Source organism: Dermacentor variabilis, chromosome 10 (assembly GCF_050947875.1).
Source record: "Dermacentor variabilis isolate Ectoservices chromosome 10, ASM5094787v1, whole genome shotgun sequence".
NCBI classification, from domain to species: Eukaryota; Metazoa; Arthropoda; class Arachnida; order Ixodida; family Ixodidae; genus Dermacentor; species Dermacentor variabilis.
The window spans coordinates 98,140,611-98,164,562 of NC_134577.1; the positions used below are offsets into that span (position 1 = coordinate 98,140,611).

Consider the following 23,952-nt stretch of genomic DNA (forward strand, 5'->3'; position numbering starts at 1 on the left):
TGGGAACGCGCCAACGCATTATTTATAGTTCAGCACAATGCGTTGGCGGGCTAGTTGGTGCGAATCAATAATTACTTTGTTTAGCGCAAAACGACGGACACAAGAACGACGACAGGACAAGGCGCTACTCTCAACTATTCTCAACTCAACTATTCGCTACTCTCCACTACTCTCAAGTTGAGAGTAGCGCCTTGTCCTGTCGTCGTTCTTGTGTCCGTTGTTTAGCGCTAAACAAAGTAATTATGCATTATTTATAGTTCGACTATTATCCACTATGTTATGAAATCAACGAAACATTGAATTTTGCGACATTTTCCGGTAGTCAGATTTATTTGCAGTGAATTGAAAGGCATAATGATGTGATAGACAATTAATTAACAGTCCTAGTGGCTGCTGAGCCGAATACATTAGAGTTTAGACATCCTAGGCACCTGTTGCCTTTTTACCATTGGATGCGAAGCGTGTCGTTCGCGGCCTGCAATGCCTGTTGTGCAGAACAAGATGGTTCGACGTTCGTGCGAAGTCGTCTTTATTGTATAGCCTCGACACTTTGCTTCGCTTCTGCTTAAGTTTAAGGCTGCCGGACACTAGACTGGTTCCTGTACCATTTGCGCCTGGATGTAGCCTACACTCACTGCTTCTCGCATCGTGAATGAAAAAGGAGGTCATGTGAGTGCACAAACTGTGGCTCCATGGAAGCTACTGCGGAGGAATATTTTATTGAGTGCCCGCCACATGACCAGCAGAAAGAGATCCTCCTCAGTTGTCTCGGCGCTTTACAGTGCTTGAAGTGGGGTTGTGGTCCAAAAATATGGATTAGCTCTCAAGCTGCCCAAATTTTCTCGTCAGGAGTGCCTTGATCAATGCTGTATGAGCAGTAATTTACGCGCGTTCTTTTTATTTTCTATAGGTTTCGATGACCCATTTATGCGTGTGTTGCTCTTGTACTCTTATTACCACTTTTATTTCTTTTTGTGTGATTTTCTCCGTAACCCACGATTTTTTTTTCTATAGTGTTTTGTTGTTTCGTTACAGACTTGATCTAACCGTGTGCTTGCATTTCGTTACCTGTTGTTTTGTTCACATGTACGTGCTAATTTGGCTAGAACTTTTTTCTGGCCACACTTTTTTCTTTTACAGCTGTAAAGAAGAAGGCTATGAAACCCGCCGTGATTGCTCAATGGCTATGGTGTTGGGCTGCTGAGCACGAGGTCACGGGATAGAATCCCGGCTACGGATGCCGCATTTCGATGGGGGCGAAATGCTAAAACACCCGTCTACTTAGATTTAGGTGCACGTTAAAGAACCCCAGGTGGTTGAAATCTCCGGAGTCCTTCACTACGGCGTGCCTCATAATCAGAAAGTGGTTTTGGCACGTAAAACCCCATAATTTAATTTAGAAGAATATGAAAAGAGCTTGCTGCTCAAATGTGCATACGAGAGGAGTTGTGGCGGCTCAGCGGGGAGTGCTCTAGGCCAATGCAGGCATAAGCCGGAAGAAGCATCGTGACAAAGCGTACCTATAGGAAATACAAAAATGGCATTTAAAAAGTGCAGAGCACATAAAACGTTGGCATTGTTGCGTTCCGCGTGGTGCCAAACACAACAAGAAAAAGTAGCACATAAATATTGTTTTCTGAGTTATAGTAACTCCACAACACATTTCTTTCACGTAGAAGAATGACATTTAGCAATTGTGTATGTGTGTTGGCAAATATTTGTGAGATATTTATTTATTGCTAAAGTTAGTCTCACAAAGTCGGACCTGCCGTCACAGACATTATCGTGACGTCATGACACCGAGCTATGTTCGCTGACATGACGCAGCAATATGGCTGTGTATGAAGCCAAGCAAGATTGCTTCGAACGTTTGTTTCGGCAGCGCTCGAGCGTGCAAGATGCAACAATCGCAGGAATGGGGCGAACCAGAGAATCATGACGTCACGACGCATTAACACCCTGGATACCAAAAACTGGTTCATAGGAACAAGTATTATATTAAGTTATTTAGACATGTCTCACACTTGCCAGCACTTTTTCCGCGTTTAGAGGCTTTAGGCGCGCACAAAAAAAAGTAAGAAGGCTGTTACATGAGTACTCCGATACAGCGTCTAAAGAAAGCAGCAGGACGGGTTGTCACATGGTGGCTTATTGCGCAGACATGCGAACGGGAGTTGTGATGTAGCGCAAGCACTGGCAAAGAAAGGCCACAGAGATGCGACCAGCCGTCGATGCGGCGTAGACAAAAAGTCTGCGGATGTAGTACGGGGAAGAAGTTCCAATAACCGATATTACTACTTTAAAAATAAAGGGCTAAAGTTTTCACAAACGACTTATGAGCGAAGAGAAAGCAATGCGAAACCCGGCACTGAGTGGTAACAAAATATTGATCGGTGCGTGTACTTGTGAAAGAAGGTACATGCAGCCAGCGCCCGGCATACAGCGCAACCCGAGTGGTGCGGTGTTACAGTATGAGTGAGAGGGGGAGACCTTAGAGTTAATTTGTAAAAGACTCGTTCTCAGTCCACTCGTGCTGAAGCGCGCTAGCCGGTACGCCGCATGAACGAGGTACTTAGAGCCAATGAAAAACACACTGTGTGTGTGTGTGTGTTTCCTTGCCGCGCACAAACGTTTTAGCGATATTGTGTAGTCACTGAGTACTACAATCACAGATCATCATCATCATTATCAGCCTGGTTACGCCCACTGCAGGGCAAAGGCCTCTCCCATACTTCTCCAACTACCCCGGTCATGTACTAATTGTGGCCATGTTGTCCCTGCAAACTTCTTAATCTCATCCACCCACCTAACTTTCTGCCGTCCCCTGCTACGGTTCCCTTCACTTGGAATCCAGTCCGTAACCCTTAATGACCATCGGTTATCTTCAGTCTTCATGTCCTGCCCATGCCCATTTCTTTTTCTTGATTTCAACTAAGATGTCATTACCTCGCGTTTGTTCCCTTACCCAGTCTGCTCTTTTCTTATCCCTTAACGTTACACCTATCATTCTTCTTTCCATGGCTCGTTGCGTCGTCCTCAATTTAAGTAGAACCCTTTTCGTAAGCCTCCAAGTTTCTGCCCCGTACGTGAGTACTGGTAAGACACAGCTGTTATACACTTTTCTCGTAGATAGTTATATTTAAAGTCATAGCTATTATAGTTATAGTTATAGATTTATAGTCAGAGATAGTTATATTTAAAAATGTATAGATTTTCCAGATGCCATAATTTCTCACAAGGAAAGAGTAGTGACACTGGTCCAGAAGGGCAAGGGGGCATATTCTTTCCAATCTTACTCTATTTATGCTTGCAAGAAACATTCCACGTGCACGCTGCCAAGGCTGAGGTGAAGGGGTCGACACGAAATACCTCATTTGTCTGTCTTCTGCAGATTACACTGTCCTGTCCAGCCACATTGCAGGTGACTTGCAACTAACCAGCCCGTGCCACAGTGGTCGCAGGCTTGCGGCCTTAGATAAAAGACGTGAGGAATAAGAACACTCACCAGTGCCCCGGCTGCGCTCTGCCCCGGTTCGCTGAGCCACATTCCTGGAACCATGGCCGAAAAGAAGGGGCCAGGAGCACCTGGAGTGAAGATGCACTTCTCGCTTGCCTGCGCACACGTAGTGTGACCGCACTTGCAATGCCGAAGCAAAACTCTTTCTTATGCGAGCTGGTCCAAAGCGAAGAACGTAAAATCGTAGAGCAATACAGACAAGAACAAGGACGCAGGGCACAGTGCAGGCGCTATACTTCCAGTTATATTATATGAAGTAAACGACTCACATAAATTCAAGTACATGACCCTCATAATTTGGAGCGTGGTGTTGTTCATAGACAAGGCAATCTCCATCGGCCTTTGCCGCCGGCTTTAGTCTAGATAGTGTAGTTATGACGGTTTCTTGGAAGTTTTTGCCATGGTCATCGTGGGTCTTATATAAGCAATGTTGGTCTATGCTGGTCATGTGCTTGGATATAAATGAGGCCTTCATTCAACAAACATGACTTGTAGGCTTAGCACTTCTTTTGTACACTGCCTCTTTCGCCTTGTATTTAATGCGCCATCATTTTCCGGCATCGTAATCTGAAAAAATCTTTCACAGCACTGTGCCGCTTCAAGCAGGCTAGTTATGACAGAAATAGAAGCAACAGATCGTTGAGAATTGGCTTATATCAATACGTCATCCGGAGAGCGAGGCACACAAATATTGCAACGAAGAAAATTGACGAACCAACTGGTCAAGAAAGCCGCCCGACTGTTGTCCACTGTCTCTTTCTTTAACAGCATATTCATCATCATATCGCATGGCTCGTAGTCAGTTTGTTCCCATTGATCAACCTTCGTGTCGCCGCTGAAAACGGCGGGGTCGCGTTGACGTAACGGGCCAAAGGAAACGAAAAAAACCACCGAGACAGCACGCGTACGGGGACTGGAGAAGACTTCCAGCGTTCCTGCCCGATCCCTGCGCGTCCACCAGTTATAAAGAGGTTTATTCGCGCGTAACGTCGCAGCAATAAACACAGCGGTTCATGGAAATTGACGAAATTGCTCCGAGCTATGGAGTTGCGAAATGGCTTGATAGTTTGTTGATCTCGTTTCTTACAATACTGCAAACGATGACTTATGTTTACAGTAATGCGTAGCAAGTCAGCAAGTCAAACGCAACCATTATTTTTCTTAATTAGGCGTTGTCAAACTTCGCCAGACTACGAAGAAGCGCTCAGCGTGCGTCAGATTTCGCACAGCCTCTGAGATGGCGGCATTACGCCGTTGTAACAGCGTATGATGCCACACTTTCGAATGTCGTGCTTTTAGCGTACTGCGGTGTCAGAGAACTTCCTAAATGAAGCGAAACATGCAGCGAACGAGCCTAAATGCACGATAGAAAAAGAAAGCTAGTTCTCATGAATTGGCATAAAAGAGTCAAAGGCACATGTCGTCGAGAGCCAACTCCAAAACACCCAGCTCATACCGCAGCGTTGATACGAGACAGCAAGCGTTGCTAGCAATGACGACAAAATGTCACGTTGCTTTGGATGCCATGCTGTCGGTTATTTTGGACTTATGAACGTCATGCGTATAGTACTCACGAACTTGAACACCTCGCATGCTTGTAGCGCACTACAGGTAATGGACGGGGTGAATATATTGCTTGCAAGTCTCAAAAAGCATCTTGGCTCATTCCCCGCAGTCGTTCCGTAAAGACGTCAAGGAAAGATCACTTTGTCGGTGGAATGCTCGAGGCCTCAAATCAAGAATTTCGGTTTTCCGGTCTTTAATTTTTTTTCGAACCAATTTCACATCATCGTCTTTTGCGAACCAAACCCTCAAACTACAATCCGGCTGTCCGGCTATGAAGCCTTTTCATCCGCGACGTGTATTGTCCTCAGCAATGTCGTCGTTTATGTTCGGTGTGAACTCACTTACGTGCTACATGCTGTTTTGCCTCAGGGTAACGACCAATACGTGTGTTTAACTGTAAAAACAGAGAAAACTCTATTCACTCTTGTCACTGCATGTATTTCTCCAACCAGTCGTTTTGACACGCAGCGACAGGGTCTTTGTTATGTGCAACATCTGGCTCTTGAATCCTTAGTGGAGATTTTAATGCACACCACCCGTTCTGGGAAGGTTTGAAGATGGACTTCAAGAGCACAAAACCAGTCGTACTTGCCTCAGACTAAGAGCTTTGCTGGCTCAATGACGGCTGCCTGGCATTTTTACGGGGACTAATCTACAGCAGCTGTCTGGGCTTGAATTTGATCTCTCGGTGTCTTCGAAGCAGTGTGAAGTGGTTCTCAGACATAGAAACCCACGTAAGTGACCACGTTCCCACCTATTTGAATATCAAGTTAATGACCATGTATCTCGCTACTGCCCTCCGAAGAACAGACTGGACAAAGTTCAGGTCGCTCATGGAAGACGAATGTCAAGAAGGCCATCCGTCATTCCTCGAGAATCAGATTCAAAATGCACAGTAAGGGTAGGCCTGCTCCAAGGTTTACAGAATGCGAAGGTGAATTGGAAAGGCTTCGAGTGATTCACCGACGAGCAGAAAGAAAATACAGGTGCACCAAATGTATTCACAATCTGAGGTAGGTGAGGCGGATACAAAAGAAAATCCAGTGGCGCCTCCGCTGGAAATCTTTTTGCGAGCCCTTGGCTCCTCGTAAACCTCTGTCCCATGTATGGAGAACTTCGCGTGGCCTACAGTCGTCTCCGCAATAGCGTCACCCTTTTATGTCTCTTGTATTGCTCCAAGAATGACGTGAGATCGACGTTGATGAGGGCTTCTGCGCAAGAATTGCTGGCTTGCCGTCACTGCCTGCATCAACATCACGTGATGTTCCGGCATCCTAGGACTTTCGCATGAATGTCATGATTTGTATGGGGCAGCTAAAAGCTGCGCTGGCGACTTGTAAGTCGTAAACATCGCCTAGGTCCGACGAAGTCACATACAAGGCACTTGGAAACATGGGCCAAAATGCCCGCAGTGTACTCTTGTAGAGATACAATGGGTCATCGCGCGAAGGATTAATTCATTGTGACTGGAAGGTCAGTCACAATGTTTTGCTTAAGACTTCTAAATCTCAGTTCGACTTGCCATCGTACCTTCCCATTGTCCGTACCAGTTGCATTGAGAAACTAATGGAAAGAATAGTGTTGGCTGGCCTTGAATGGTACTTATAACATAATCAGGTACGTTCGCATGCAATGAAGTGCTTCCGGTGGGGTCGGACATCCATCAATAACGTTAATTTGGTAACATTTATTCAATATCAAAGGAGTATATAGCAATTAACGCTGGCTATGTTTCTTGAATTCAAAGGTACATATGATAATGAAGCACGGCGAGTAATCATTGATGCCTTGACTGACGTTCGTTCCAGTAGCCGTGCATTGCGCTGGATTCATAGCTAATTGAAGGACAGATCTTCGTGCTTAACGAGGTTGGAACCAGCAAATGTGCGCGCCATGGCGGAGTGGGAAGGCCCACGCTCTTCAATGTAGCACTGTTAGGTCTTGTTGGATCATTGTCAAGAACGGTCCGGATGTCTGTCTACGCAGGCGATGTCTGCATCTGGGCGTCCGGCGTGACACATCCGCAGATACGCGCGAGACTGCATACGGCGGTCACACAAATGCCTTCTTACCTGCATATGAAAGACCTAGAGCTATACTCAGAAAAGTGCCCACTAGTCGCATTCATACGCCGAACTATGACTCCATATGTTATACGCATAAGTGGAAAAGTAATTGCTTATGGACAAGTCACCGTCTCCTTGGAGTCATCATCGACCCTGATTTGTCTTGGACGCCACATATTTCATATATAAAGAAGTTGACTGTAATAGCCCATGTATTGAAATTGCTCTGCGGAAAGCCTTGGGGCGCATCTGTGCATGCGATTCTACTGTTATACCATGCATTAGTTATGGGCTTCCTAAGATACAGCCTGCCCGTGCTGGGAAGCACCAGTAAAACGAACCTTCGCACACTCCACAATATGCAAGCACAAGTTCTACGGGCGTGCCTCGGCCTCTCTAAGTGTGCATCCACAGTAGCCACAATCGCCATAGCGCGTGACTGCCCTATGGCAACGTGCACTGCAGTCGACGCTCCAAGCGTGCAAATTTGGAATGTCGCAATGGTACCCTTTCACCATGTTGTTTGTCTGAGAACAATTAGACCGTATACGCGTTTCATCCGTATCCCGACTGCTCGCGGAGCATCGCTACCATCGAATTACGCCCCAGCAGCTTGGCCTTCGTCGCCACTGTGGTCCCTGCATTCACCTCCAGCATGGCTTACAATTCCAGGCATCAAGAGGAAGGCACAAATTTCATCAACAGCATTGAAGCAGGCAATATTACTGCTACTACATGAAGCCCACATTGACCGCTTGCAGGTTTACACCGATGGGTCGGTCACGCACTCTAGGTCAGCAGCTGCAGCATTTGTCCCAGCAAAATCTACTGCGATAAAAATCAGGACATCGAATTTCACATCAACCACGGCTGTCGAACTTACAGCTCTGCGTGCAGCAATTCAATTGATCAATCAGGAAACGCCCCAGAAATGGTCCATCTTCTGCGATTCCAAGGTCGCCCTCCAGAGTTCGCTCTCTGCATTACGCCGCGGACCCTACCAACGCCGTGTCGCGGATGCACGGGAAGTTTAGCATCTGGCAGTTAAGAAAGGTCAGGACATCGTATTTAAGTTGTAGTATCCTTAGAAGCGAGCGATCAGACGCAGCCACTCGATCTTAACATGACAGTGGCGATTGCGTCGCTATCCGGATGTCAAGAACAGACGGAGCGGCAAAGCTCCTTTCGCTCACTCGCGAGCTTCCGTTGGCCCTATGGAATTCGGCAGACGTTAAATACCATCACCTTTGTTCTCTGTATCGACATCTGAAGCTCCCCCTTCCACACTGATGGTCACGACGGAAGGTAGAGAGAGAGAGAGAGAGAAGGGAAGACGGAAAGGCAGGGAGGTTAACCAGACTGAGTCCAGTTTGCTACCCTACACGTGGGGAGGGGAATGGGGAGTGACAGAGGGAGAGAGAGAACTTAGGTGTAGGTTGTCTATAGTCGGGCACTCAAGTCTGTTGCCCTCAGGTAGCGAAAAAGCGCTCGAACTGCTTTCTGGGCCAATAAACTGTGAGGCCAGGCTCCCAAGATCTTCGCTTCCGTAAATGGCCTGTCATCCAGTCTATTTAAGGCACACTGGAGAGTCTCACGTTGATTATCGAAGCGAGAACAGTGGCACAGAAGGTGATTGATGGTCTCTTCACACTTGCACTTAGCGCACATTGGTGAATCCGCCATTGCAATACGATAGCTGTAGGAGTTGGTGAATGCTACTCCTACCCACAGCCGACACAGCAGTGTTGCGTCACGTCGTGGAAGGTTCGTTGGTAATGTAAGTTTCAGTGATGGGTCGAGGCTGTGTAAACGACACTTAGAGTTCTGTGGTGTATGCCAGCAACCTAACGTGATTGTACGAGCGAGACTGCGAAGCTCTCTTGCAGCGTCGACTTTGGATAAAGGTATAAGGAGTGTCGGTGAGCCAGCCTGGGCACGCCGGGCAGCGTCATCGGCGAGGTGATTACCAACGATGCCACAATGTCCCGGCAGCCACTGAAATATGATATCATGTCCTCTTTCAGATGCGCAATGGCGGAAGGTAACCCTCATTTATCGTCTATGGCTTGGAGCAGCTTTTACTAATGCGTACTCCTACCTAATTGGACTGGCCGCAAGTCCCTAATGTGAAGTTTGTCGGTGCAAAGAGACGATAGCACCCCTTCTGTGTGATTGTCGTCGTTTCAACGCACAAAGAAAAGTCCTCGGAACCACGCTCGACAAGACTGACAACCGTCCCCTTATGGAAACCAGAATTCTTGGACTCCGATCCCAGCCGGCGTCAGCCCGCGAACTCCTTTAAAAGCGCTAATTTGCATTTTTAAAGAAACGGGACTGATGAAAATACTATAGAGTGTGTGAACTATTAGTTCCTTTTTTTCACTCTTGATTTCTTCCTGGTGTTAACAGCGTAAAACTTAGACGGGGACACGTTTTGTGATCTTTCCTGCCCTTACCCCATCCTCCTGTGCAGAATAGCCAACCGGACACTTAATCTGGTTAACCTCTCCGCATTTCCCCTCTTATTTACCCTCCCTTCTTGCACCATTTTAAGTGATTAAAGTTCTCAGTAGTTTTCTGCTGAGTATTTGCATTTGTTTTCAGTAGAGTGACTACAATTTTGATTTCACAATGTGTGTCGTTACGGGAGGCTAGAGCAGATTATCTAAAGATAGCGTCGCCACCCATTTTCCATGTTCCGACTCATTTTTTGCTTTGCAAGCTTCCGCATATGACACATTCGTCTATTCAGTTTTTCTAGACGTTTTGTCTGTGACTCTAGGTTGAGCCTAATATTTCTCTTTAGCGTCTCCTTGATGTGAGCATCTACTGTATAGTGTGAAATCGCCAATAAGATAACGCAACGAACGAGAACAAATATATGTCGTGCGGCGCCATCTGTAGCCAACTCACCAGCATATGAGCGGCCGATGTCCCAGCAATAATGGCCAGGCGTTGGGAGAATTCCTTGGGGAACTCACCTTCTGCCTCGCAGCCAAGCAGGCCTAAAGGAAACCGCAAGGTTTCACATGATGTAGTGCATCATCATAATTATCATCTATAACTCTATGGAAGAAAAAAAGACAACTGCCGGAGATCTGTGATGGCATTTATCGTACCATGGATTACACTACATACCATGTCATACTGTTCATGGTCTTGTTTAACCCCTTAGTAGCCGGCGACGAGGTAACTAGTTATCACAACGAAAGTCCTTTGGTGCCGATGACGAGTTAACTCATCGTGAACGTTCCGCAATTTCGGCATATGTGTATAATAGCAGTTATTGTAATTTTGACAGATAAACAATACAAAATGACTTTCGCTATTTTTTTCCACAAGACCCTAAAAATTCAATAGGTCAATTTAAAAACTAAATTATTGGGTTTTGCGTACCAAAGCTACGATCTGATTATGAGGCACGCCGTAGTGGGGGACTCCAAACCACCTGGGGTTCTTTAACGTGCACCTAAATCTAACTACACGGGTGTTTCCACCGCCATGGAAATACGGCCGCCGTGGCCGGGATTCGATCCCGTGACCTCGTGCTTAGCAGCCCAACACCATAGCCACAAGGAAACCGCGAGGAGTACGACAATACAGTAGGTATTTCTGGTATCAGAATTTTTAGAAAAAAAATTGCGCGAAATAGAAGGGTCTATAAAAATTCCGCACTTCAAAAATTTGTCAGATTTGTTCCCGCCAGTTATTACATTAAGAAACTGAAAGCTGGTAGAGTAGGTAACAGCTGATTAATACATATTGCCCTATTTAATTTTACCAGCGCAATACTTCTATCAACAAAAAAAACTAAAATGAAATAACATTACTCTAGAGGCTTTCCGCAAAAAAGCTAGGAGAGGCCTGCATTATGCAACCTTCCATTAACGCCGCGTTGGTCAGTGAAGCAACGGCGCGTCGTTCTTCGTGCTTGTTATTTGTTACTTGTTATTTTGTAGTAAGTTTGCAACGGGATGTTCTTGTTGATGTCCTTTGTTGGTGTCCACCGTCTCGTCGATTACAAGACGGAGGGAAGCAAGGAGTTCAAAGCAGGTATGTGAACTGGTCTACCATACACATTGGGAAGAGAACGAGGAGGCAAAATAGAAATCACAGGCAATAGTTCAGGTTGGCCCTGTGCACTATAGCATGCGCAGCCAGATATCCTAATAGGCGATGACTGTTAACTGAGAGATAACTTCTCAAAAGGTAGATAGGCTTGTGAGTGTCTTAAAAACTCTCCATACCAACTTCAATTCCTTAAAGGGCTTACGTTCACAACTGATAAGAAGGATGCAAGATCTTCGGAAAACTAGTCCGAAAGACCCAGAACTTACCAGTTCGAATACTAAACGAGAGCGCCTCGTCGCGCGTATTCGCTGCTACTAAATCTCACGTCCCTTTTCTGTTGTTCTTTCGCACTGGAACATTATGGTCAACTACTCGCTTTTGTAATTAAGACGTCTGACCCAGCATGAAGATAAAGCTCGTGTCTTAAGCAGTTTTAAACTTTTCTCGCCCTAGACATTCGCGCGCGCGCATGAGGAGTCTAATGTTAAGAAAACACGACGCTCAAGGGACCATGAGCTCAGCAGTTCTACAGTGTTGAGTACAAAATGTTCCGTACTGTCAAAACTGAACATGCACTCACAGCGAAGCTGCTGTAAGTGTGTGCATGTATAGCCCGCAAGTACTACGCACCGAGGCCTCCGGCGTGCCCGTCGATGATGGAAGTGGCGACGGGCGTGCCTTTCTTCAGGCCCATCTCCGTGGCAGCCTCGATGCTTAAACCGTTTCCACAGGGGGATCCTGGCGGCTGGAATTCCTGGCCTGCACTCATAATTGTATTAGCTCAGCGTGCAGCAGAGCTTTTCTCTAAAAACACATAGAAAAGATAGCTCTTTAAAAGGGCGTAGAGCAGAGTAAATTGGTCACGGTTCATGCTTTTCAAAAGTTAGCGTAAAGGAGAAACGCGCTCAGCAGACAACAAATGGACAACACAAATGCTTCTACCATCTGTTATGTTACCCTGCCGCGGGAAACAGAGCAAACACAAAACTTTTTAGGACTAGTTGATTTCTGACTCAAAGTACATTACGCATATTCTGCGTGGCCGCTATGTATCGTAGGAACAGTGGAAGTAGTCACAAACAGGTTTGCAAATACATGGCAATTAAATGTGTATTAGCGCTTGGTCGCCGATCTGCATAGTTTGGGCCACTCTACTCGAGAACAACTCTCTCTCTGGTAGTGAAGGAAAAGTAGCACGGCTTACATGCACAAGAAAAACTGGGCTTTAAGTGCACATTTTAATTGAGTTTTCCGTTTGAATGATGATGATATGTTTATTGGCATCTCCTTTCAAACAGTACCGGGACAAATATTTCCCTAGCCTGCGTGACACAATGAGACTTTCCTATATCTATCGCTATCTGGCATTTTGCTTATCTAATCTCGATTTTAAATTTCGTACTTCAGACCTCTACCACTACAACATGTTATTACCTACATTTGCAGCGACTCCGCTTCTATCAATCTCTTCCCTGCTCTACTTCCACCAACACTACAATCGTCTCTCAATTATCTCGACTGCTGACCAGTTAATCCTTCCATATTCTCTGAGTCCCAACGCATCTAGAAGGTGGACACTCCCTACGTGTCTCGCTGGGTGAACTTATTGGCATTCCGTTACCATGTGCCGAGTCCCTTCCATGTTTTTTTTTTTTTCGCAGCACGCACATACCTCAACCTAGCTATGACAAATATTTGCTCCGGTATGTTTTTGTACTCAGGCAGACAGCTCGGGGCCTTTATTAGCAACGTACTCCCCTTTGGTTTACCATACAAACGCTGCTTCCGAGCCCCTCCCTACCGACAGCGACCGCCATTTTGTCGTGGACTGCGTGCCGTCAGAAAATGCGAGGCCACCACTGTATCATCTGTTTCGAAACAGGTCGAGACGCATAACGTTTCGCCCCGCACAGTCTGGAAATAACGCTAAAATAACGGCGTCGCTGTTAAATAGACCTCTCCAGCACAACGACATGACGAGTGGGTCACGTGATCTTCGGTCATACGTGGAAGAGTTCGGTACGACAAATGAAGTCACGTTTGCGTTTACGCGATGAGGGCAGCAGATGACACGTGGGCAGCTCTCCACTTGACAAGCTGCATTAGATTGGTGTGACTCATGTCAACAGCGGTTTGCTAAACTGCAGAGAAAAAAATATACGGAGAATCCCCTGTGGGGGCCATCTAAATGATGCGTAAGCATTTGTTGCTAATCACCTGCTGTTTTGCCGTCGTATGCTGCTGTGTTTGGTATGTGTGAGTGCGAGAAACATCGCGAGAGAATCGTGAAACGAAGAAGCGCGGTTGCAACACCGAAATATTGACCTAGACCAGCATGAGACGACGAAGAAAAGGCGAGCAGCAGCAATGTTTGATCACATGATGGTACGTTTGGATGACGCTGCTGCTTCGTGGAAGATGAACACTGGCCGATGCGTACGTAGTACGTGACGTAATTTAACAGTGTCATGTTTGTACGTAGACGTAGTGGACGACGCGGCCTCCTCTCGACGCGAACCATTATCAACCGTACTCCGGCTGCAGCTACGTATAGCGTGGCCGCACAGGCCGTTTCTTGAAAACGATTTGCGATGGGGCAGAGTGCGCCAAGTGCTGATAGCTTCGTGAGCGCTGTGTTCTCGCCGCTTACATTGCGTTGAAGCGAGAGGCAGCACGAAGGTGATTTCGCTCGTTGGTGCGCGCCCTATCTCGAAAGTGAACGAAAGAGAAACGGACGGGTTTTCTCTTTGGGTAGGCATAGAAATGCTTACGCATTTCATCATCATCAGCAGCAGCCTGGTTACGCCCACTGCAGGGCAAAGGCCTCTCCCATACTTCTCCAACAACCCCGGTCATGTACTAATCGTGGCTATGTCGTCCCTGCAAACTTCTTTATCTCATCCGTCCACCTAACTTTCTGCCGACCCCTGCTACACTTCCCTTCCCTTGGAATCCAGTCCGTAACCCTTAATGACCATCGGTTATCTTCCCTCCTCATTACATATCCTGCCCATGCCCATTTCTTTTTCTTGATTTCAACTAAGATGTCATTAACTCGCGTTTGTTCCCTCACCCACTGCTCTTTTTTTATCCCTTAAAGGGAAGCTGAAACGGTTTTCAATTTCCATGAATTGCTGGGATTGGGAAGAACAGGCCTAATAATTTACGATTCCGAAATTTTTTTCTTCGTTTTGTTAATATAAGGGGCGGAAATCGCTTTCTAAATCACCCCCGCGGACACGCCCCCATCGCTTCCCGGAGCGCCGGGTGAGGTGGTTGCCAGAGGAGAGAACCGGCGAGAGTGACGTCACGCGCGGGGACCGAGCTGCCGGACCGGCGTGCTGACATGTGCTGGCAATGCCTCTTTCCGTCCTGCGCTTTACTGAACGACGCTACGAGAGATTTGCCGCCGCCACCGCCGCTCACGTTTGTTTTCTTTTGCGATTTTCGTAAACTGTTCTTTCCTTCTGTGCTGCGTGAGTGCCTACAGCCAAGGGCGCCCAACATGCCCTCGTTCTGTGCAGCATTCGGCTGCGCGAACACAGGCGGGCGAGACGATGTGGTGTTTCACAGGTTCGCGAAGGACAAGAAGCTTGCAGCGCAGTGCGGTGAGGAGAGATAAGTTCGTGCCGACGAAATCAACTGTGCTGTGCTCGGACAATTTCCGCGATAGCCGGATAGCCTTACGACAAATGCGGAAACGCGTTGTTGCTAGCGTTGCTATACTCCGTTTCATACATCAGGTGCAACGCTGTGGAGGCTTGAGATACTTCTTGCAGTGGCTGCGTTCGCACTTAGAAAAAGTTCGGTGTTTCTTGACCCGATTTTGTAGAAAAATTTTTCATATATAAGCTCAGTTCTGAATGAAAAAAAAAGGATTTACCCATCGAAACAATACGGCTGCTAACACGTTCTTTTAAATCAATTTTCTTTTCGGCATTATTTAATAGCAGCCCATGGCGGCAGCTTCACGTGCATGCTCGCGCGAGCAAACGCCGCTGGCACGCTGCGAAGCATAGACGGAAACACGCGCAGTAATAAATTTTGGTGACCGGACTTCGTGCGTAGCTTCCACAGCGTTGCACCTGAGGTATGAAATGGAGTATAGGCTTGCCTAGTGACATTCGACGTACGCTTGCAGTTATCGTGTTTACCACACGGCGGTGCTATAGCTGCCTAATATCTTTATGTCAACACTAGCATGGAGCACGCATACCGATTCTTGATTGAGCCACAATCGCAAAGTCGTCGAACCATAGTATGAATATTGCACATATAATACCTCTGGCCATCTCTGGATGTGTATGATAAGCAACTTCCATGACTGTACCTCGCAGCACTGCATGTGCGCGCTTTGAAACGCGGCATTTATGTTCGCGATCGTGTATCAACACTCAAAAAACCACGGGACTTTAGACAAGCAGCGGCAAGGTGCTTGACATCGCGGAATTGCACCCGTGTTTACAATCTAATGAGAAGTTAGTGCTTCGGCATTCTTCCAGCAGCAAGTTCCCGGTGACACATTAGCGTATTTTTTCTCCCGTCATTGGAACGTGCAGCTACATGAAAAAAAAAACATAAGTACCAGCTAATATTTCCAACGCGCGAGAAGGTACACACATCGCTCTAGCTTTTGGCACACTCAACATCGTCGTTGCCGCTGTTGCCGCCATCGTTTTCCGTATCGGCTGTCGGTTCGAACATGTACGGTGAAAATACAAGCTGTCCGAGACAGCGAAAACGTTCCATAATGCTTACAACTCAGCTATGAAGCCAGAACAGAACAGCGTGCTTACGCTCTGAAACGGCGGCGCCGACCGGCGACTGCCGCGAGTGACGTCACAGCGGCCCCGACCAATCACGGGCAACAGCGGCGTTCGCGCGATACCCTGAGGCGCTGGTGCGCGTTTTCATGAAAAAACAGCCGCTTGCGTTTTTTTCCGCCCTTTTTGAACCAGATATTCGTGTTCAGGGGACTCAAAATTGTAGGATGCCGTAGAGAACTCTTTTTTTTTTCTCGAAAAGTGTTTCAGCTTCCCTTTAACGTTAAACCTATCATTCTTCTTTCCATAGCTCGTTGCGTCGTCCTCAATTTAATTAGAACCCTTTTCGTAAGCCTCCAGGTTTCTGCGCCGTAGGTGAGTACTGGTAAGACACAGCTATTATACATTTTTCTGTTGAGGGATAATGGCAACCTGCTGTTCATGATCTGAGAATGCCTGCCAAACGCACCCCAGCCCATACTTATTCTTCTGATTATTTCCGTCTCATGATCCGGATCTGCCGTCACTACCTGCCCTAAGTAGATGCCACTTCCGTCACCCTTTGCCACTTCCAGTGCCTCGTTACCTGTTGTAAATTTCTGTTCTCTTCCGAGACTGTTAAACATTACATTAGTTTTCTGCAGATTAATTTTTAGACCCACTCTTCTGCTTTGCCTCTCCAGGTCAGTGAGCATGCAATGCAGTTGGTCCCCTGAGTTACTAAGCAAGGCAATATCATCAGCGAATCGCAAGTTACTAAGGTATTCTCCATTAACCTTTATCCCCAATTCTTCCCAATCCAGGTCTCTGAATACCTCCTGTAAACACGCTGTGAATAGCATTGGAGAGATTGTATCTCCCTGCCTGACGCCTTTCTTTATTGGGATTTTGTTGCTTTCTTTATGGAGGACTACGGTGGCTGTGGAGCCGCTATAGATCTCTTTCAGTATTTTTGCATACGGCTCGTCTACACCCTGGTTCCGTAATGCCTCCATGACTGCTGAGGTTTCGACAGAATCAAACGCTTTCTCGTAATCAATGAAAGCTATATATAAGGGTTGGTTATATTCTGCACATTTCTCTATCACCATATAAACGAATTTAAAGCCATTTAAACATGGCGCATAGATTGGTGCCCCTGTCACACGGGATTTTTTTTTTGTTATGATCTTGTTCAATCTGCATCCATTCAATCGCAGCCGAGCTTCTTGATCGTGATCGTCGATGTCAATCGACTGCACCCTCAATGCTCAGTCACTCAATGAGCTCAACCAAATGTCCGCACATGTCCCTCCACGGCGAAGCCGCACGCCTTGAGCGAGCGGTGCGATTTCATTGTTCTCGTAGTGTATGACCCAGGCGTTAAAATTCGGAGGTTTCGCATGCCAGAACAACGATATGATTATGAGGCACGCAGTGGTTGGGGAATCCGGATTTTTTTTACCACACAGTGTTCGTTACCATGCCCACACTGCACGGTAAACGGGCATTTTTGCATCTTGCTGGCCACCGATGCCGACATCGTGATCAGCAGCGCAAAGCCACGGCCACTGAGCCACCACTCCGGGTAGGTCCAGACGTGCTCGCGAGTTGAACATATATCTCGCCGAAAAGCCCGTTCAGCCAACACTTCGGATAGCTTTTCCGGCGCCTGTGAGGAAGGGAGCAGGGTACGGCTTGCCGCATTCAGTCGAAGAGCTTCTCGACAAACCGCTGACGCGCAGCTTGTGGCTGCGAACCCACGTAGTCGGACAAATCACTCGCAGAGGATCGCCATGATGGCCATGGCGCGAGGAAAATAGTTTTGCCCACCAGGTCTCAGCCCACGTCTCATCATTCTCTTTGAGCACGGCCCGTGGCGTCACGTTGTTTACGAAAGGGAGAGGTTCATTGTGCCCGCAATTCCTTCAATCGCGCGATAAGAACCAGCCGCAGACTGCCAAGACAAACACGCAAAAACAAAACAATGCGCAGCATCCAAGACATTTTTCCAGCTCCTGCCAATCACTTTCGATGCTTGCAGGTAAACAAAATCATGGTCTTCGAGGTCGGGTTCAGTTATTCCTATTCCGTTGGAGTCATTTCGGAGGGTGCGATTCATTTCGTCATCACTGCAGTCTTCCCATACTGCTGTGCGGTTCATGTTCAATATAAAAATATTCAGTGGCGATTTAGTGGTAAATGGGAGAGAAATGCGTTGCCACATTCAAATCACATACCGCACCACGTTCACCACATTGCAAAGAGTTGTTGAGTAGTGGCGCTGGCTAACACTCCCAGGGTTAGTTTTAGTAGACACAACATAAATAGCCCAGGAAGTGGATGGGAAAATGGCGTCACGGTAGCTGAACTGGTAAGAGCATCGCATGGGTAATGTGAATACGGGAGTTCGTGTACCACCTGCAGCCATTTGTTTTTTCACCCACTTAAATTTTCATTTATTCATTCCTTTGCTTCAGTTAAGAACCAGTCAATTTCCCCTATGTCGTCGTTTGTGTCATTGTTCGTTGGCTTCTTATGAGTTTAATCGTGAAAATCGGCCCCCTCGACTTTTGCTTTCTTCGCGCTCATGTATATTTACACTTTTTTTTTCACTTTGACACACCTGATGCTAAGGAACCAACAGTTCGAAAACATATTTTCTACCGCACTCCATTTTTACCAGCTTCCTCTGGGATGCGTAGAGCTTAACATACAATGCAAACATGCAATGCAAATTGCAAGACAAATGAAATAATCAGAGCAATTAACATTTGCGCTGCATCAATGCCCAAAAACACGCCCAGAAAACGTTCGACCAGTAGGATAGTTAGAGAATGAGTGCAGGATGCTGGGTCACTGGCACACGCTTAGTGTAAAATAAACCGTTCAAACGATTAGATATCTAGGCAAAACGCCAGTGGAAGAGACCCTCGTAACGAGACAGAAAAGTAACCGACACCCGCCATGGTTACTCAGTGGCTATGGTGTTAGGCTGCTGAGCACGAGGTCGCGGGATCGAATCCCGGCCACGGCGGCCGCATTTCGATGGGGGCGAAATGCGAAAACACCCGTGTACTTAGATTTAGGTGCACGTTAAAGAACCCCAGGTGGTCAAAATTTCCGGAGTCCTCCACTACGGCGTGCCTCATAATCAGAAAGTGGTTTTGGCACGTAAAACCCCATAATTTCGAAAAGTAACCGGCTTTCTGATTGAGTGATTGATTGATTTTAGTGTACGAAATCGACACAGAAGTTACAAAAAGACGCGCTGGAGAATTTCGAGTTAATTCTGACCAACCGGAATTCCTCAAAATGCGCGCGAACAGCATAGAAGATTGATCTTTTCGACTACCAAAGAAACGAGGTTGTCGGTTTTACGAACCGAACCCTTGAGATCGTAATCAGCTGCCCGACATCACAGCCATTGACCGTCATAGAGGTGACCGTCTGGTTGCTCACCTATGATCCTGTAATTGTCGCGCGTGAGGTCATCGAGGCCGATGCGAGTCCACAGGGAGTCCTGCCAGCCAGACTTCATGTCGGAACCGGGCACCGTACCCGCCTGGTACGTCCACTTGCACACAGCCGTGCACAGGGACCGTGACGCGTAGCCAATGGCCCGCCAAGTGAGGAAATCGGACAGGTCAAGCGCCAAACCAATGCGCTCCCACGTCGATGGAATGTTCTGCGCCGTGCAAGTTTTTCTTGTTGCTAAACAAAATCCAATACTTCCCGAGGAAACTGATGGTCCCTTTCAAGAACTTTGTTGCGAAACACTTCCAAACGTGACAGCACAGGTACGTAATGCTTGGTGAGACTGCTTTTTCTGATTTCAACAACAGCTACTTCTATGTGCTGCAGGCAATGTCAAGTGGCTTGCTGATACAACGTGGAGTAAGTTTATGGTCTCCCGCCTGTCACACAATTCGTTCGACCCGATCGCCCAAGAGCCAGGAAAGCTCGGGAAGAAGCACGAATTTCTGGCAGATCGTAATGCATGGCAAGTTTCTGCGTTTCGTCTGGTTTGTTACTGCGTTTCGTCTGCGACGTTTCGTTTGTAGCGCGTAACGCAGCCTGCACGAACTTCTGAGTGAGATTAGGAACTTAACCTCGTTGAATTGTGAAGACGACAGGGCGAAAAAAAAACATAAACGTTTTGCAGAAACCATCGACGATGATTCCCACCCAATGCGACAGCCAAACGCTTAAAGGAATGGTGCGCTTTAAGTCCCATATTTGTTGCATTGGAAATATTCAGGTATGGTTTCTGCTTTCACTGCGTAATTCCATAGAGGACAGAGGCGTTCATCAGCACGTCTGTATCGGCAGTATAGGTAGACAACACGTGCGTCTCAGAGAGTTGCGATAGTTTGCGTTCGCCGACGAGCGGGCCTCGCAACCTGGTCTCGCCAGAGCACGTGACCTCTGCACCTGGTTGCCTTTGTGTGGCGGGTGGAAAAGTCCGTACGACCACCGACCCCCAGCCACCACCCACAAGAACGGGCGGGAGAGCCAAGGAAAGATTACACTGCCAATCCCCCTCGTGACTGAATGACCTACAGTTAATTTGTTCTACTTTTGAAGAAATCGTCATCATTACCATCACCATCCTCTTAGGGTTCTTTACCTACAGCAACAGCAGATTAGCATTAACAGTGAAATCAAAATACGGGGACAAAGAAAGCGAAAGGACAAGCGCTCAATTGCAAATTCTTCATTTTGTTCAGAGTGCCGGTATTTTATACCCTGATACCTTGATACAAAACCACATGTAATAAAACAACCAGATCCCTTAAACGAACAAACAGACAAAGAAAATGACGTATAATGGTGTCTCTCGCATACCTTGTACATGTTACATTCAAATATTGTGAATATTTTCTTGCTAACGAAATTTAGGGAGTGTTTAGTGTTTCCTATCCTATTGTTTGCGTTACCTGCCATGCCAAACCCTGCTTAGTGCATGAATGGCGGAGTGTCAAAAAAAAGAGTACACAAATTAATTGTACCTCAGTGTGCCAAACAGTAGTCAGACTTTACACTCAATTAGTAAGCAAATTCGATTATTTCTACCACCCCCTGTCGTCGGCGGACGCGTCATTCAGCAGGTAGAGACCATTGTTGTAAGCTAATGAAGCTAGTCGTCTTCCCGTCGCGTTAACCTTTGAACTTCCCCAAATGGTATGGTGAGCGTTGAAATCCCCGGTGATAATCCATGGGCCAGGTTGTGTTTTCAAGATGTCTTCTAGTCTTTTGGTGTCAAATCGACTTGACGGAGACAGATACACCCCCAAGAGTGCAAAGGTGACTTTCCTATTTTTAACAGTCATGCACACATACTGATTGTCGTCATGATGTTGCACCGGTTGGACGACGTAAGTGAGTTCACGGCGAATAAACACGACCACCTTGCTACTTTTGATGTCGCTTGATGAGAATATTGTCTCGTAGCCGGATAGTCTCATTGGATGGGATAATCTTGGTTCACAGATGACAATGATTGGAAAGCGGTTAGTGAGAACAAATTGACGAAAATCGGCGATGCGAGATCTTAGACCTCTCGCGTTCCACTGAAGGATCGACGCTTCTCTGACCTCCTTACGAAATGACTTGTGATTGTCAGTCATGGCTTCACTCAAGGCTTGCTAGGACGGGGCTCAGCGCGTCGAGCACTTGCTCGACGCGCTGAGCTCCGTCAGACGCGGACGCGGACGCGGACGTGTCCGCGTCCGCGTCTGCGTTCTGGCTTGAGGCGATGGACGCGGAACGTTCCGCAGGCCCGTGCTGCCAGAAGTCTGCAACGGCAATCTCTTCTATGAGTCAAGGCACCTGGTCAACCACCAGTGACCGCTCAAGAGAGACTCCTACTCCTGTGGCCATGGATGCAGAGCCTATTGCCGGCCCGTCTGGCAAGATCACTACATTAACAAGTTCCTCAAGGAAACGAGGCACCTGATCCAGCACCAGCGAAGACACAGAGGTCTACTCAATCGCAGGTGACGACTCATCTGATGACAGCTTCGTGTCGGTGAGGAGCCGAAGGGCTAAAAGGAGGCTTATCAAGGCGTCGTCACCAGCGAGTACGTCAACCATGCAGGCAGGTAGTGAACGCTGGCCGCACACCATCCTCTTCATGCCAGTGGATTCTTCTGTCAACCTTCGAGTATTGAACAGGCAAGCTCTCTCTGTTTTTCTTGAGGGAAAGGCGCCAAACGAAATCAAGGAAGTCCGGCTGAACACACGAAAGAATGTTCTAGCTGTCGACACAACCCGTGGAACCACGCTGGAGACGCTACGACAGATAACAGATTTGGGCAACATAAAAGTACGATCGGTCATACCTATGGATGGGGCCTGCACTGCAGGTGTGCTCTACGATGTTGACTTGGCTATTTCGAACTCGGCCCTGCCAATTCTGATCAAACCGGCATACGAAGGAATGGTCATCACGCACGTATGCCGACTTGGCAACAGCCGTTGTGTGAAGATTGTGTTCAAGGGGGATTCCATCCCTTCGCACGTAAAGGTCGGTCACTTCCGACATGTCGTACGACGGTTTATCCCAAAGCCGCTTCAATGCCACAAGTGCTTTAAGATCGGACATGTTAAGGGCGCCTGCGCAAACTCCCCAATATGCCCCCGGTGCGCGGAGTCACACACGGTAGATGTCTGCCGTGCCACAAACTTTAGGTGTGGCAACTGTGAAGGCACCCATGAAGCGACGTCTCAAGAATGCCCAAGAATCAAAAATGAGTTCGAAGTTCTGAAGCAAATGGTGAGGGATAACTCAACCCATAGAGAAGCCTCAGAAAAGATCCGGCGTCAACGTCGTCATCGACGGAAACGCTCAAGACAGGGTGGAGCTCGTGCGCCGCTTGCGCCAACGCCATCATCTTCATATAGAACGCCCGAGAGCACAAGGAGGCCTCAGACGGGAAATGCTGCCCCCGTGGAAGAGTGGCCGGCGCTTGCAAGCTCTCAGTCTTCTAAGGAGCCTCCACGCTTGATGCTCCCATCGAAGCCCGCTTCTGTCGGTGAGGCTTCAACAGTCAACTGCCAAATGATCCCGGTGCTGCGATCCATTGTGAATGTCATCAGGGCCATGCTGACAAGCATTGACACTCCATCTGCTCGTAGTGGACAAGTGCTCGACGCGCTGAGCCCCGTCCTAGCAAGCCTTGAGTGAAGCCATGACTGACAATCACAAGTCATTTCGTAAGGAGGTCAGAGAAGCGTCGATCCTTCAGTGGAATGCGAGAGGTCTAAGATCTCGCATCGCCGATTTTCGTCAATTTGTTCTCACTAACCGCTTTCCAATCATTGTCATCTGTGAACCAAGATTATCCCATCCAATGAGACTATCCGGCTACGAGACAATATTCTCATCAAGCGACATCAAATGTAGCAAGGTGGTCGTGTTTATTCGCCGTGAACTCACTTACGTCGTCCAACCGGTGCAACATCATGACGACAATCAGTATGTGTGCATGACTGTTAAAAATAGGAAAGTCACCTTTGCACTCTTGGGCGTGTATCTGTCTCCATCAAGTCGATTTGACACCAAAAGACTAGAAGACATCTTGAAAACACAACCTGGTCCATGGATTATCACCGGGGATTTCAACGCTCACCATACCATTTGGGGAAGCTCAAAGGTTAACGCGACGGAAGACTACTAGCTTCATTAGCTTCCAACAGTGGTCTCTACCTGCTGAATGACGCGAGTCCAACATTTCTGCGGGGAATAACGTACAGCAGCTGCCTCGATTTGACTTTCGTCTCCCACCGCCTCGCCACACATGTTAAGTGGTTTTTGGACATTGAAACGCACGGAAGTGACCACATCCCCACTTACCTCAAGATCAAGGGAATGTCCAACACGTATACGTTCACCACGATACGAAGAATAGATTGGTCTGTCTTTAAATCCCAGATTGAGGACGCTTGTCACAAAGGCCTCTCTTGTGGATTTCAACAAGCTATTAAG

The 23,952-nt window shown here is 47.4% G+C and overlaps 1 protein-coding gene across 5 annotated transcripts in view; it reads right to left on the minus strand.

Annotated features, from left to right (window-relative positions):
* Nucleotides 1-23,952, minus strand: part of LOC142560839 (FGGY carbohydrate kinase domain-containing protein-like) — a 51,379-nt gene that overhangs the window by 14,743 nt on the left and 12,684 nt on the right. For 3 of the 5 annotated variants that reach the window (XM_075673215.1, XM_075673220.1, XM_075673219.1), the window contains 4 exons: nucleotides 19,425-19,650; nucleotides 11,851-11,979; nucleotides 10,063-10,154; nucleotides 3,506-3,613 (listed from right to left, as the gene is read on the minus strand). In XM_075673215.1, coding sequence (XP_075529330.1) covers nucleotides 3,506-3,613; nucleotides 10,063-10,154; nucleotides 11,851-11,979; nucleotides 19,425-19,650 — 555 coding nt within the window. The remainder of the gene's footprint in view (nucleotides 1-3,505; nucleotides 3,614-10,062; nucleotides 10,155-11,850; nucleotides 11,980-19,424; nucleotides 19,651-23,952) is intronic. The other 2 variants (XM_075673217.1, XM_075673218.1) reach the window with 2 other exon arrangements.